This window comes from Labrus mixtus, chromosome 17 (genome assembly GCF_963584025.1).
Source record: "Labrus mixtus chromosome 17, fLabMix1.1, whole genome shotgun sequence".
NCBI classification, from domain to species: Eukaryota; Metazoa; Chordata; class Actinopteri; order Labriformes; family Labridae; genus Labrus; species Labrus mixtus.
This window is the reverse complement of record NC_083628.1, coordinates 734365-751174: the sequence shown is the minus strand read 5'-3', so window position 1 is coordinate 751174 and position 16810 is coordinate 734365. Positions and strand designations below refer to the sequence as shown.

General features: G+C 41.1%; 1 protein-coding gene across 7 annotated transcripts in view; it reads right to left on the bottom strand.

The window, feature by feature from the left end:
- slc4a5b (solute carrier family 4 member 5b) overlaps positions 1-12371 on the bottom strand; it is a 32619-nt gene extending 20248 nt beyond the window's left edge. For 2 of the 7 annotated variants that reach the window (XM_061061193.1, XM_061061195.1), the window contains exons 1-6: positions 11376-12371; positions 9831-10049; positions 3497-3626; positions 3108-3268; positions 1911-2066; positions 1635-1742 (exon numbers count right to left, since the gene is read on the bottom strand). In XM_061061193.1, coding sequence (XP_060917176.1) covers positions 1635-1742; positions 1911-2066; positions 3108-3268; positions 3497-3626; positions 9831-10049; positions 11376-11439 — 838 coding nt within the window. In that variant the 5' untranslated portion in view covers positions 11440-12371. Of the gene's footprint in view, positions 1-1634; positions 1743-1910; positions 2067-3107; positions 3269-3496; positions 3627-6660; positions 7171-9830; positions 10050-11375 lie in introns of those variants that run through there. The other 5 variants (XM_061061189.1, XM_061061188.1, XM_061061190.1 and 2 more) reach the window with 5 other exon arrangements.
- Between the last annotated feature and the right edge of the window lie 4439 nt (positions 12372-16810).

The window sequence follows — 16810 nt, the reverse complement described above, 5'->3', positions numbered from 1 at the left end:
TCATTAGAAGTCTGACGTCCAGCCGTTAGAGGCACCGTGAGGAGACTTCCTGTAAAGATTCATTGTTTCTCACTAAACACATCATGTGAATCTTTTAGATTTAGAAAATGTTCTCTCTGCTTTTCTGTTCTCATTAAACACTTATGAAGCTGATTATTTTCATTCTTCAAATTATAATTATTTATATTTATTAGGGCCCGAACGATATGGGATTTTTGGGGCTGATACCGATATATACTGGTTGATAACTTTATTAGAGCTATGTTTGATCTGTAGCGATAGAACGATATATAGGTATATGCAGTCAGACTGTTCAACAGTACTACCACCTGATGTTCACAATCACAATCAGTAATTCTACACACTGTGTGTTTTTTAATAAGAACGGTCCTCTGTCTTTCCACAAGTGAAAGTTTTTATAGTATATGCCTAGAATTATTTTATCTCTATTGTAATTTCTTGCTTTATTTAATTAATGTAAATATGTTTGTTTTTTTAACTTTTTGCTATTTTTACTAATTATACTAGTGTTTTTTAACCCCAATGGGGGCTCAATAAAGTGTATCCTTATCTTTATCTTTAACACTTGTGAATGAGATATAAAGTATAAAGAAGACAAGATGGTGACTCTACTGGAAAGTAACTGCGCAGCTACGCTTTATAATGCTTGTTGTAATCCATACAGCGCCCTCTGCTGGTGACAGCAAGAAGGAGAACTGCTCGTGTAATTCAAGGATATTTAAATTAAATTATTTTTGACTAGTTAATAAATCTACTAATATCGGCGTACACCTGCGATAAAATTATCCGATAGTTACTGAATCAATAGACTAAAAATATAATTAGCCCCTGTTGCTATCAGCCTTTTGAAAAACTTTGTGTCATACTTATTAATTTTTTTGCCTGTTTGAGAAGTTACTGCTAGCTGTACAACTTATCCCAATTTGGGTATAACGACATGCTTGAGCCTTCATCCTTAAAGTCTTTCTATGTGATTTTTCACACTTAAATATATAAATCAAGTATATCCTCTGAAAATAACTCTGTGAGTCATGACTGTCTACAATGGGTGTAACACCCGAGTCCCACTGTCTGTGATGTTTTCAGAGTTTTCAGAGTCCTATCTTCACTTTGTTTACATCGCCCGGACGGCCGGCTGACTCCTCCCCTCGTGTATAAAAGTTGTTTAATTGAGGGACTAGAGAAAAGAAGAATAACATACTGTACTCACTGCTTAACTGTGTTTCTAGATCACGCTCATTTCAGGTAAATTTACATGCAGTGTGAAGATACGAGCAGAATAAAGATCGCTAGCATTAGCATGCTAACACAACAATGCAGCGCGAGTTGTTTTGGTTTCATGCTGGTGCTCAAGGGCGACATCTGCTGGATCAAAACATCGCATATAAAGCCTTTAAGTGTGATAGTAAAGTCAACTGGTTCCAAACATTGGGGGGGGATTCCCCCCTAAGGGTCACCTGATAAATCTGAGGGTTAATATGATCATGGTAACAAGAGAAACTTGAAATGTCGAAAGCTGAATTCTTCTTGGTGTTAATTTTCCACTCCTGGTTTGTAGGTTATTGTGAGATAGGAAAGAGCTCATGTGGGAATGTTGGTATGTGTGAACTCACGCAGGTGACCGAGGCTGCCTGACTGTCGAGAGCGCAGGTCTTCTGTGGAGCGGTGAATCCCAGAGGCTGAACTAGTGCTACGATTCAGATTAGCATGAGGACTACGGTCTGACAGAGCAGCAGTAGCAGCGGAAGATGTGAAAACGATGATTTTACAAAGAAAGGTGATCAACATAGCAGGAAACAAAAGAAGAGTTAGAATGTAGTTAGAAGATTTGATTCATTCGGTGATCGTTGATTAGTGGTTGACATTTAGGTCACAATAAAAAAACTTACTGGAAGCAGGGTTTGAGGACTTTCCAATGTCTGCAAGCGAGCGGTGGATTGGTTTCTTGGTCTGGTGACGGTGCTTTCTGAGCAACACAAAGCTGATCTTCTCCTTCAGATCTGGTGCAACGAGACCGTCAGCTATCTGCCGATCCACAATTTCATCTGGGGGAAAAGTTCAGAATCAGAATCAGCTGCATGTATGCTGGCTAGATACGCTCACATGTAAAAGGAATTTGACTTTGGTGAACTGTGCTCTCTATTTACTATTACTATTATTATACTACTATTTATTTACTACTATACTAGACTATTTACAAAAAGTGGACATGCACGGACACCGCTGCGAGCGCTCCTGATCTGGGGGGGTGGGTGGGTTCGGTGCATTGCTCAAAGGAACTTAGGCAGTGCTCAGGAAGTGAACTGGCACCTTTCCAATTACCAGACCAATTTCCAGATTTGGCCCTCACCGGGACTTGAACAGGCGACCCCCCGGTTCAAGTCCCTGCTACTGCCGCCCCTCACTGACAATGTCGATGTGTTGTTTTTAGAATTCAATCAATGGTGAATGTTTACTGGACAGTGGTCAAACCGTAATGTGATTGATGTCCGCCCTTACATGAATTACATTATTCCTATTAGTAAAACAGTTCATTGATTTATTTCAGTAAATGCAACAACATGGTTCTATCACATGTTCATGTTGTTAATATAGGTAAAGGGTGTGAAAGTTGGCCAAAGCCTTTTGTTGCTCGCTCGTCCTCAACATTTAATTTTAGGATAACAAAGCTCAGCCCAACAGTGCTCACAAAGAGCCAGACATCAAGTCTTAAAATCCTAAAATTATATGATATCAGATCTCCTTGTGGAGATGGTTTTTTGCATACTCCGGCTGTGGCTCAGTGGGTAGAGTCGTTTGTCTCAAAGAAGGTTGGGGGTTCGATCCCTTTAACTTTTGCTGCTTTGCTAAAGTGCTCATGATGGATAGGCCGGGTCTTTGTAATATAGCAATAAGTAAGGTCTTTTAGAAACTACTTTTTCATCAATAACTTTTCTGCACTCTTGTTAAGCACTTTGAACTGCAATTCAATTTGTCTGAAAGGTGCTTTATAAATAAAGTTTGATTGATTGATTGATTGATTGATTGATAAACCATCTGCTGTCTGGACGATAGAAAAGTAGAGGATCTAGAGTCGTCTGACTCACCCACTATCTGTGGCAGTGAGTAGCCTTCCAGGTCGAGCAGAATGCTTCCCGTCTGCAGACACGTCCTGAGCTCAAACAGGCTGTGCAGGGTCAGCGTGGAGACGTGAGGCTTGCTCCATCTCTCTCCTCCCTCCTCCACTTTCTCCTCAAACTTCACCCACCTGCAGAGATGATTAAAAACAGAATGAATGATTGATTTGTCCCATGTCCGGGGCGTCAAGCAGCAATTTAAAGTGTATCTTTAATCACATGTAGTGTTAAAATTCTGTCACTCAGCAGCCATAATCTCTCAACCCCCGACCCCTTAATCCTTTCAAAGGTGACCCCAAAATCCTAAATTAATGAAAGCTTTGAGGCCAGTACATTTGTGTGTATGTCTGTGTACATACCTCGCAGACTCTTTCCATTCCAACTCATCCCCCTCGTGTTGTAGTGTGTCCATCTCAGTGAATATTGTAGGTGTTGGGGTGCTGTCATCGTCCCCCAGAATGTGGCGCAGTCGCTCTGCTGCAGGAGATACTGCAAAGAGAGGGCAAAGTGAGGAACGTTTAGCCATTAAATCCACATGTGAGCAAAAATTGGAGGCAAAAAAATGTTCCAATAAGCTGGTCCAGTTGGCAAGATAACCAACCACTTTGGTTTAGAATAACACAAAAGCACCAATCTGTTGCCTGTGATGGCCTCATTGATTGGAATGGTGGTTGCTCCACCACTTTGGTTCAGACTGAAATATCTCAAACGACTGAAGCTTGGATTATCTTATTTGTGTTCCCCAGAGAGCAGATCAGTGTTCACGTTCATTAAAACAGCCTGATATCTACCAGATGAAGAGGCTGAAACATTGCCTCTCCATCTGACAAGTGACCATTACATCCTTTTACACAGACTAGGATAATCTATAGACGTTAAAGGAGCCGCAATACACTAGAATGAAAGAGTATTGAAAGCTCGTTTTCCCTTTATGACGGTTGGGCACCAAAAAGAAGCTTTATGGATGAAAGGTCATTTTTAAATGAAACGTTTAAAATCGGAATAGGAATGTGCTGATTCAATATCCATGGAGAGCTGTTTTAGTAAATCAGACATTATAAACAGGCCTTTACTAATCCAAAAGAATCATATCACTGTTTGTGAACAAGCAAATTAGCAGGTCAGATCATCTGATGAGGATCTGATATCTAATCAGGCGGCATCTTTTTCTAATTTCCCTCCGAGCGGATCGATGAACATTAACATCCAAGCCTGGAGGCTCTGTTGACTCAGATCCTACCACTGTTTGTTTGCACGTGTGAATAAGCACGAGCGAGAGGTTAACCCTGGTTTTCTACTTTAGTGTTTTCAAATCCTTTTTTTTTACCCTAAATATTAAAAAAGGAAAAATAACACGAGCGCCTGAACGATCTCTGTGGACGCAGTTTCAACAAATGTCACAAAAAAATCAGGTGACAGTGATGCGCTTCCACTAACAGGGGACAATTATGTAATCTATGTTAACAGCACTATAATACAATACAATGTTCCATGGAGCTAACCACACTGTAGCTGTTTCCATCACTCTCTCTGCTCAGTCACATCAGGTCAGATCACACTCGGAGGGCCGCTGAGGTTCATAGTCTCAGAACTTAAAGTCTTTCTGATTTCTGACCAGCCACTAGAGCCTCACAGTGGGGGGTCTTGACGTCTTGTTTTGCATCATTTCAGACTATATTAGTTAAAAAAACAAACGTCCACATACAGTACCTTGAGACAAGTTCTGTTGTTTTTAAACTTCCACTTTTTGGAGTCTAAATCATTGATAGGAACAGGGAGGTCTTGAATAGCTCCTGTAGCTACATGTGTGAAACCAACTGTAATGACTAAAATACTATTTCTGGAAACATTACAGAAAGGATCCCTAGATCAGCTGAGGATCTATACTAACCCAAAGAAAATGTCACTTTTCAGCTGATTTTTAATTAGCTAATTACATGTGGGTCTGCTATTCCTTATGCAACGACAGTGTCCAATTTGTTTGTGAAATTGTCTGTGAGCTTTTTGTGTATGTCGTTCTGTTCAAACTGTCCTGTAATTGTACATTTGTTTTTTTTTTGTTTTTTTTTTGTTAGTACCTGCCTTAGGACTACAGATGAAATTTTGCTTTTGTGCTAATTCCAGCATATTTACATGGATACTATTTTGTTGATATGTTGATTAATGTGCACTGTCCTAATTAAATAAATAAATGAAATGAAATGAAATGATTTAAAGCCGTTTACGTCTTATTGTTCCCTGACACCAGTACGAGCTTTCTGCCACTCGCTGGCTGGAAGTGCAGTGGCTCCGCCCCCCCGTGACATCACATGCATACCATAGACTGTAAATATCAACGGACGAAGCCTGAGTGACGTCAGCCATCTTTTACGGCAGGGGGCTCCGGAGGCTCATCAGCAGCAAACTGCCATGATGGAAATCCTTTTTCTCAGCCTAACTTTCAGTTGACCTGGAGCTGAGGCGGGTTTTAAGCCTCTTGATGAACCGTTACGTAATCAGACCTATTTTTTTTCTACCAGGCTGTAAACATGTTAATTTATGCTGTAAAAACTGCTTTTTTTGGCTGTTGTGTGTGCGTGACTTCGAGGGTTCCCGGAGCTGGACTCAAGCGGACACTCGACAAACTATCGGATTTTGCACTTCAGCTTTGGCTTCATTTTTGAAGACCTGAGGTTTCCGCTTGGTGCATACCCTCTGTAATGTTGTCAAAACATCTCACTCAGTTACAAAAACAACACTCTTAATGGATGTACTCACACTTTGTCCTCAAGGATTAAATTGCAGGCATTGCAAGCCCGTTTCTTAGTTGCCAGTTAAATCAATCCAGTGAGCATCTTATCTTGTTTTTTTTATTACATAATAGTAATTAAGACCAAAAATATGTTTAAAAAAGGATTTAATAAATACCTGATTGAGTGCTCATACGTTTAGATGGAAAGTACATAATTTTAGATATCAGTGAATGTCTTTCCATGATTGCTTCATTTTTAACCTAGACCATAACTTAATGTAGTTTAAAAATGTAAATAATGTTTCACATTTTGTTTCACTGTCTCCCAAGTGTCTTAAAATTCAATGCTACTTTCAGTTTGTCACTATTATTTCCCACATCGGCTTCATGATCGGTTTAGCAAGATGTTTAAACAACACGGGGAATCACAAAATAACAAATGAACTCTCGTAAAATGTGATTTTCAATGGCATTCAAAATGGAATAGTTCATGGTATAAAAGTCGATGCAAAATAAGAATTGGTCATTTACGAGAAAAGCGGATCCTAAAAAATTAAATTTTTGATTTATTAGAATACTTCTACCGTAGATGTGGAGAAAACAAAGTGAAGATTATGGACATTGGCAATTGGTAAACAATGTTAATTGTCTCTTTTGCTAACAAAATCAATGCAGTGACACCGAAATTAAATCTATTTCCATAGTGACCTGAGCTTTTCCAGCCGTTTCACTCAAATGGAGCACGTATCTGCCACTTTTTTTCCAGGCTTTTCCCAACTCGTAGTTTTTTACCTATTTGGGAACCAGGTAGGGTCCAACGGGACTCCCCAGGGTCCTGCATGGTCACTGGATCCTCTGACGTCAAAAAAAGTAACAGCCACTAGAAGAAGATCTTGTGATGTATTCAGGTCGAGAAAAAAACAATGTGTGTAGCTTCCTGTCCTCTTGTTGAGGTCGAGTGTCCTTAGCTCTCCACCATGAGTGAAAAAATACACCTTCACCTCCTTCTCACATTCGTCTGCCCTACTTGTTTCTCCGCTTCGCTGATTCAAAGCTGACTTCTTTGAGTTTAATTCCACAGTGAGTTTTGTTATTTCAATTAGCCATGTATGATTTGTGTGGGAGTAGTCATCTAAGGGGTCAGACCTGCGCCATTCAATCAGTCTTCAGAAAAGCTGTGGCAAAAATCCACTGAAATCTCCAAAGCAGCAATGAGCCAGAGACTTTAAGAGGGTTGACACACACCACAGGGCCCTCTAGTACTCTCCTCCCAGAAGTCCATGCACACGTACACACACTCAGACTATACGACAAAAACACACATGTAAGGAAAGCGAGGGCATCCTCTCCAACATAGCTCGTGCTTTCTTGCTCTGATGACCCCAACAGTCCCGCCCCCTAACTATTCACCTCAGACTTTGTGTTTGGTATGAAACCAAGCTGGAATATGCAATAGTTCAAAAGCATACCAAACACCAACAGCCACCCCAAATAACACACACACACATGCACACACAGCTTGGAGTTCCTCAGCTCTAATCAGCTTACAGGCTTCAGACTTCATGGCCCCCTGGGAACGCTGACCATGCTGCAAAATATTCATCACATACATGCACTTGCAACTTCAACCTTTATCAAACTCTTAATGGAAATGGACTCACGTTTTATCTACCTATAAACATAAGTGTAGATAAAGGATGGATCAAATCCCCATCACAACCATGTGTTCAGTTAATTTGGCTCTAAATAGGTTAAATATGTTTTATTCAGTAATCTTGAAGTTGAACTAGGCAGTTTATTTCTGCATCTCCAACTCTCAAACACAGTTTCATCAGATGGCTGTTCAGATCGTGTCTGGTTCTGTGATTTTCCTTGCCAATGTGACTTTGCTAAATGTTGCCAAATGCTGTGCTCGTGGTAGATTAATGATGGGTCTTTGTCAATAAAGAGTACAGTCTGGACCTGCTCTTTCTGGAAAACTCTTGAGATAACATTTGTTATGAAATGATGCAACACCAATTAAGATTGAATCATTGATTATGGCGACAGTGGAACACAGGAAAGCTAACATAAGCTTCCTTTATGTTCACAGTAGCAATGCTTTTTTAAAATGTTTAATGGAATTCCACCATGTTGGCTAAGCATGTTATCATTTTCTAATCAAGTTCAAACCAAAAATAAGCTCAGAAGATTTGGAAAAAGTAGAATTTTTACATTATGAGGAAGTTTGCGCCAAAGAAACTGCAAATCTCTGTTATCCCAGACCAAGGTGACAGCAGGATAAGCAAAGCAGTCGCTCTCATAAGCAGCATTTTGCACATGTGCTCCAGGCGTTTACCAAGGCACTAACGTTCCATCAAATACATTTTCACACTAGTGTGTTCTGGGTCAAGAAACCTATAGAAATCCTAATGCATCCTAATCATACAAACACATCTCCTCAACCATAATTTATTTCAGTTATGGAATATCAGCTCTATATTGAACTTCCACATGTCTAAGCTTCTTAGCTTGTCTCTGATTCTCTGACGCTAATTGCAGACACATTGCGAAAGAAACATATTTCAGGAGCTTTTAGTGTTATAACTAACTCTCTTTCTGACTTACAAGGTTCATTCCTATACGCAGGGGATGGAGTGTAGATTAACTGGTAAATTTAAAGCTTTGACTTGCAGCTCACCTCCCTCTTTACCATGAAAGTCTGAGGCAATGACAACATTAATTCTGTTGAGTATCAATCCCTGTAATCTCATGCTATATTTCACTGTCTCTTGAGATCCTTAGATACTCAGAGTTCTCCACTTCAGGCTATAGCTGACTTTCAACCCTAGTCAGGAAAATCCTGTTTCCTGGCAGGAAAACATGACCTCAGACTTGGAGGTACACCCTAAGCTGCAAACCCCTCTAGTGCCTACATGGAGCCACAGTTTGATAACACCCAACTAAACCACAATACCTGCATGGAGCAGAGACGCAATTCTGACATCTTTAAGTGGACTTTCCCCACCCATCCACCATTCCTTAGCTGCACCAAGAGATGCTGACCTTGACCACTATAATCAATGTCAATGGACAACCCTTGTGGAGGCAACACAAACTGGTAACATGTTTGACATTGTCCCGAGGATACAGACCCAGCTCTCAGTTATTGGCCTCTGCACACAATGCTACTGCATTAACCCCTAAAGGACTCCCTTGTGATTCTTTTCAGGGTTTCATCAAAGTCTACAAACCGCATGTGGATGGGCAATCTCCCAAGACCTCGACCACGCATCAACCTGTGAAGGGTAGAAGAGTGATACTCTGATAATTGCAGCATATCCTCTAGTCCCTTTCTTAAGTATTATGGTCACCCTGGTACCCCAAACCCCAACCTTGACGGCTTTTTTTAAGATTTAATTTTGGGCTTTTTTGCCTTTATTGGATAGGACAGTGGATAGAGCTGTAATACCAGGGAGAGAGAGAGTGAGTAGTGACATGTGGGAAAGGAGCCACAGGCCGGACTCGATCCTGGGCCGCCCCCTCGGAGGACTATAGCCTCCTTACATATGGAACAACCTAACCACTAGGCCATCTGTGCCCTATCCTTGATGTCCATAGATCAATGAAGAAGCATGTCAGCCAAAACAGCCCAACATTGTCTGTTGCATCTCAGGGGGATTTCACCAAACACTGGGACTTTCCCTCCAACTACCTAAGAGATCTCTGTCAAGTGCAAGGCCATCCATCAATCCTTAAACTTTGACTTCACAGATGATGACAGTTTTACCCAGTTTAAAAAAAAACTAAATCCATGAATAGTTGTTGAGATATTTTAATTAAATCAAGAAACATCAGCCTTGTGCTTGACCATCAAAGTCATGAGGATTTATTGTCTGAGATCCAGTCTGTCAAAGCTGTTAGCTGGCTGACATTTAGAACTTCTGAATAATCTAGTAAATCACTTTGTCTGCTCGTCTAACCTGAGAGGTCGGAGTGCTCTTGAGGCTCTGTGCTGCCCTCGTCGTCGTCAGAGTGCTCTTCTCTGTCCTGGTAATATCCCCTGTGCGAGTGTTCACGGTGTGTGTGGCGGTCATAGTGTGTGTGCCGTGTGTCCCGCTCGGCATCACTGACATGGGAGTGATGTCTGCGCCTTTTCCGTCTGTGGGTGACTGGAACACCGATGTAGACAGGCTGGCCCTCTGCGAGAGAGAGACGGGTAGAGAACATATAAGTGCCAGATCAATACAGGGACAGATTCTGAAGGCACAGATGATCAATGTGGTGATATTATTTCAAAACAGTGTTGATGTAGCTTTAAGCTAAGAGAACATGTGAATTACGTTGACTGTATTTAATAAATAGAAAGCAATTTGCTTTGATGAAAACATTTTTTTGATGTTTTGATAATCAGCACAAAGTCTGATCAGTATGGCTTCTGAGCAACTTAAATTAACCAATATATCTTTACCACAGCTTAGTAGTAATAATTTATTTCAGTCACAAGAAGAAAACAAAAACATTTTGACCGAAAAGGTGTAGTCTGAAGCTTTATCTTATTACACCTCCCCTTATTACAAATCTTATTATTTAAGACACGACTAGTTTGGTTACAAAAAAACAACATCAGAACAAAAATTTGTTCCAAGAATTTCTTTCAAAACAAAACAAATGAAACAAACAAGCAGTTTTAAGCAGTTGGGAGCAGATACATTTCCAGCACAGTTGTATGTTTTGTCCCTGTTTGAAGAGAGAACCTGTGGCTCATCTCTCATCAAACAGGATGTGAGATTTTGTGATTTAAACATGACTTGAGACGGCAGTAGCTCAGTTTTCAGGGATTTGGGATCCCTAGCTGAAGTCCCGATAACGACCAAGGATTTAATTGCCAGTTTACTGCCAAGGTGCCAATGAGCAGATGAATGAATCCCCAACTGTTTGTACCGTTTTACCAATCCCTGTACAACCCCCTCACTCTAACATCTCTTTGAAAATGCATGTCTATAGGTTCTGCTTGTGTGCATTATTTATGTGTGTATTGAGACAATATTTCTGTAGCCTGTCTCACAATAACAGTCAAAAGTTAAATTTCCTCTTGGTGTTTGATAACATAAATATTTTTAAACATTCACGATATCTCAAAGATAATATTGCAGCAGTTTCAAACTGCTAGCCATAAAATCCCCTTCAACAAACCCATCAGGTGAGATATTTCTCTGGTGAACCTTTCTCAGCATATGTTAGGAACAGATAGAAAAGTATATCCACCTTCGTCAAGAACTATGCAAGACAATCAACAATTCAACTAGCTTTAGTAAGCTCAGCATTCAGATTTTACACTAAGGGAATTCCCCAAAATGTTGAACTCAAATGTTAGGATTTCCTTTCAGGTTTAAGATTTGGGATTCCAGTTTTCACAAAGTAACAGCGAGTACTATCACTTTGTAATAAAAATCAATTTCAACACTACAAACAAAGGGCTTTTGAAGGACTCCCAGGCAGCTGGTATCTTTGCACTGTTTTCTCACCTTCTTCATCATCGTAGCGCCTGTGACCTCTACTTCTCCCTCGCTGCCAGTCATGATGATCCATCCTGAAACAGACATGCAGACGAGAGAAGTTAACGGTGGAAAAAGAGAAGTTCTTTAATCGGCCTGGTTTTCTCTGTTGGTGGACATTTTCTCGGGTTGGTCAGGGAATCCTCCTGGCCTTACAGTGACTCCATGCAAGCATCTGTACCACATGGCAACACATGTGCGGCAGCAACCTCAGCAGATCAATGGGTGATAAGAGGAAAACTCAATGGAAAACCCAAGCAGCCCTTCAGGGCCGGACCGCCGCAGCTCCAACCACAGAAACCAAAGGAAATAGGTAGCACCCCCGCTGAACTTTCCATGAACACATTTATAAAGTTTTCACTCGACATCCTCAGCTTCCACATTTCTCTTAAAGCTGAGGAAAGTATGAATGATTATGAGTAATTTAAGCCATCAAAAAATAGTGATATTTATCACCGCTTCTCTGCTCAGTCAACACCCGGACATATTCTTCATCGGGCTCACATGCTTCTTTTTTTTTTCATTATGCACGTTTTCTCTTCCTACAACTGATTTGGGGGAGTTTTCTAGGCTGATCAATAAATGTCATTTCTGATTGCTAAGTAGTCCCTGAAGCCTGATCAGTGACTGTGAAGGTCGGTCACATGAGTGCAGTCATGCACACACACACACACACACACACACACACACACACACACACACAGGCACGACCACACACACATACACAGTAATGAGAACTACCAAGCCAGTTGATCATTTCAGAGTAAAAGTTTTTAGGACGTGTTGGTTGGCTCCATCCTGTCCCCTCAAAATTATGTTGAAGCTCTTTTTCTGTCAAATATTGTTGAGAAAAAATATTGTAATTGCAAAAAAGACCAGGTAAGACATTCAGTAACCTCGCCAATCACCTCGTTACTAATTACTGTGTGTTGATGAATTGACATCTCTGCTCCTTAATGTTTGAAGAGCTTTGCTATTGGTATGTTGGCCCATTAAGGGTCAGGTCATGGATAGTTTCTCAAAGTGTTCTCTGGTTCTTAATGCTGAAAAAAGGGAGACACACACATACACAGCATTCCTCTAAATTATTCCACTGAATTATAATCTGGGCCCGACCATGCCCCACAGTTACCCGCCCAGGCAGCGGCCTGTTCACCTCTGAAAGGGAACAAGCCATCGATCTCAGTCTCGGTCCCTGGCTCGTGAATTTGCATTGGGGAGAAGCCAACATCCTCTTGTCGATAAAATGTTGAGGGATATGCACTTGCCAGAAAAAAAATAGCCGGCACAATTTCAAATTTTCTGGAGGGGTTGTCGCCTTCATTTTGACAGGACAGCTTGAGATAAAAAAAAAAAAACATAGGAGGAGAGAGTGGAAATAAAATGCACCAAATGGCGTCAGGTTGGGAATTGAACCTGCAACCAGTGCAACGAGGACTGTAGCTTCATGTGCCACCTGCTTTAACCAAGACTTAGGAAAAGAGCAGCATCCAGCAGAAACCCAACAAAAGTTACTAATTCATTTCCCCAATACAGAGATCTTGTGTGACATCAGAAATCAACATGGTGGTGATTCTAGATTCTGTTGGGACCCGAGGGACCCCTCCAACCAACGTTCATTGCCAACTTTGCACATTTTAGCCCCTTCTGTGGTTTAAACTTTGTCATCCTCGGGGGGGGGGGGCAAGCAGTTGCCTGTCTTGCCTGTTGACTAAAAGTGCCTCTGTATATCAAAGCAGGTCTTCTATGAATGCAAAGACTCGATGTCCTGTTGTCAAAACCTTCACACGTCAAGTTCACAAGCGTTTAAAAAAACTCCCTTTTGCACTATTTAAGACGAGAGAAAATATGAAGTCAGGCTGTGCAATATGTCGCTTTGAAGGCAGCGAGCAGCGTTGAACTGCTAGTCAAACAACGATGATTTTAAATGTATTTTAAATATGTAAAATAAATCTTTTTTTTTTTAAACAGCAGTTTCATTAACTTCAGTTGATTTCAGCAACACAATGTATTTCTTTCTTTTATAAACACTGGAGTGAAATTATTTTAGACTACTAACGGATTCTGATTTCAAACTACGACTTAATAAACTGTTCTGAAAAAAATATTTTACAGTAATTCGTCCACTTGCTTCCTTTTCTTTATTCACCTTCATAATCTCGTTATAGTTCAATTACAACGTGGAAAAAATAAACAAATCAAGCACATTTGAAAACAACCAGAGTTGACCAAAGTGCAGCACAGTAAGATAACATGCAGAGACTAAATCAAAGCAAAATAAAGAAACACAAAAATTCAACCTTTAGGACCACGGGAAGCTGAAAGGTGGAACGGTGAATCTAAAGAAGGGGAACACTTCAGCTGCAGAAACTCGACCGATGACCAGCCAGGAGTCGCTGGTCTGATGACCTGAGCGCTCTGGGTAGGGAGGCGTTCAGATGTGTTCAAAATGAGTTCTGCTAAAGTCCATCCTGATGCCTCTCTATTGGGCACAATTACATAAAAATACCTCGGTAGCTTCTGTTAACAAAATACTTCATGTGAAAAGAGATAAACGATCAAACACGTTGGTATCAGAGAGCCTCAAATCATTATCAAAAGAACGTAGAAATAGACCGGGCAAAGTCAAACTGACATTGTTATAAAAAGAGAGATGAATGTCCGTCTTACCTGATGTTGAGGACGAGGTGACGAAAAAAAACCAAAGTCAAGAAACTACTGGAGTTATTTTCTGATGACAGAGTCGATTTACAGCACGCAAAAAAAACTTAACAGATTTAAAACTGTTGCCTTTGTAGTCTGTGGTTCAGAATCCTGCAGACCAACGAGCCGCTCTCAGGGACTCGACATCAGGGTATCGACAATCTGAGTATTGGGTTCCGGATGTGGCTGGACTGTCACTTTGTGTGTGTGTGTGTGTGTGTGTGTGTGTGTGTGTGTGTGTGTGTGTGTGTGTGTGTGTGTGTGTGTGTGTGTGTGTGTGTGTGTGTGTGTGTGTGTGTGTGTGTGTGTGTGTGTGTGGGATGGGGGGTTGGGTGTGTGTGGAGTAAATGTGTGATTGGTGTTGGGCATCCATTCACATTTTCCCCAGGCTTTGAGTTAGAGAAAACTATCGATGCTAATCAGATGTACAGAGTTACAAACTGCTTTCACTCCCCCTGTTTGTACTTTCAGTTAAATGTTGACATACTTCAACTGACCTTTACAGTATTTTACAGTATTTTAAATTCCATTTCATCTGAAGAGACATGCAGTAAATCATACTCCACTGTTTCGATTTAACCGTCCAGTTTTAGTCTTTTGGATGCAAAAAAAGTAGTTTTCCATTAACAGATCTACAATCTGCAGTCCAGTTAGCAGGAGTCTGTAGGGACTGGGATTTGGGATCCAGAGGGTTGCTGGTTGAAGTCTTGCTGCAGACCAGTTCTGGAAATTGGATCTGCAACTGCTCGCTCTGACCAGGGACGCCGCCAGGACCTCCGGGCCGCATGAAAAGATATCACATTGGGCCCAAACTAACCCCGGAGAATTTCTGTAACCACACGTCCATCACACAAACGACCCATTCAAACAACTAGGCTTTGTTTTACACCCTGAAAATGGGAGATAAGTAATCACTGTAATATTTCCTAATTTTTTTTAAATAATGTAATTTTTGTAAAGCATCTTTCAGGCATTTGAACCATTTCCAGCAGCATTGTTTTACTTTTTCACTTGCAACAATTAATGTTCAAAAGGCTTTTACTGTCTAAAAGCTCATTATGGGCCCCCCTCCCCACTGGGACCCTGGGTAGTCCCACTTTTACCCCCACTAAGACGCCCGTGACTCTGACATCTCTCCATCAGCAGAGTGCAGAGGATCCTGTTTGTGCATGTGTGTCAGTACTGCTCCATTACTACATAAACTTTGTGTTTGATTTCAATATAAACACAAAATATGAACATTGTTATAAACCCAATTTTCCCAGGACAAAATTACACAAAATAACATTTTAGATCCTATGAAGCAAAGCAGCAACCTCCCATGTTGAAAAATTAATCTGATGCTGAAGTGTAAAATCCTGCAGTTCCTGGAGTGTCCACTAGAGGCTGGCTGCAGAAGCACAGGAAGTCACATACACACCCATTCTAAAAAGTCTGTTTTTACAGCAGAGATTAACATGTTTACAGCCTGGTTCAAAAAAACAAACAGGTGTGATTATCTCATGTCTCGATGGACACACACTGTACGGGGGGTGAATGTTTTGATGACTCATCAGTTTTGATTTGATGAAGGATAAGAGTTATTCACAATAAGGCGTGTAGCTGACCTGATTGACAGGTGGGCGCGGTGTAACGGTTTGTCAGGAGGTTTAAAACCCGCCTCAGCTCCAGCTCTCAGCCTGTCGTTAGGTTGACTGAAAGTTAGACTGAGACAGCATTTCCAGCATGGAGACCGCCATCGATGGGACTCCAGCGCCCCCTGCAGGAACAGACGAGGGACGCCATCGATGGGACTCCAGCGCCTCCATCGATGGGACTCCAGCGCCTCCATCGATGGGACTCCAGCGCCTCCATCGATGGGAAGCCACTCAGGCTTCCTGCATTAATATTCACTGTCGATGGACAAAGCCAATGTTTTTGAGAAATGTTGTGTTTTGACCTTCCTGTCCACCTCTCTCTCTCTCGCTGCAGGAAACAAACTTCTGCATAGTATAATCTTCATAATGTTTTGAATATCCTGCGCACATTGTGACAGGCGTGTTGTTGTCCAGCTGCTTTTCTCCTGCTTTGAAAAACATTTCCGTTATGAGCTGACAAAAAAAGTCCAAATATTTATCCACGTTTAAATTAAAACCACATGATGAAGATTCAACTTGAGGGGAAAAAAACAAGCAAATCAGCAGAGTGCCTTCTGAACAGTAACACAACATGTCACCACTAGATGGTGCTGATGACCTGGTTTCGTTTTGAAAAAAGATGTAGCAGTAGATGATTAGTGAGCCTGCTGCTGCAGTGAACGCCTGCTCAGATGTTGACAGTAATCCTCTTACCTTCAAAACAGCAGAATAAATGAGATTCATGAATCGCTTTGTGTGGTCTGCTGCTCGGAGAAAACAATCCAGTCCTCTAAAGACTCAGGGAAGTGTGGGCAGAAACTTAACCAGGATATTTGACTGTTTATTAAACTGGGTGGTATTTTGAATATTTAGAGGTCCACATGACTCAGGTATTAAAAAAGTTTTTCTCCAGATAAGAAAGTCTTATTGGGAAAATGCCTCCGATCAAAGAGCCTTTTTCTAAAAGTGCTGATTAGACTTCCTGACTCCTCAGATTGTTATTTTAAGAGCCTGACAACATTACAGGATCCCGACAGAGACAAAGGTTTTTGTTTCAGGGTAACAGCTGGAACTTCTCTCTCTCCA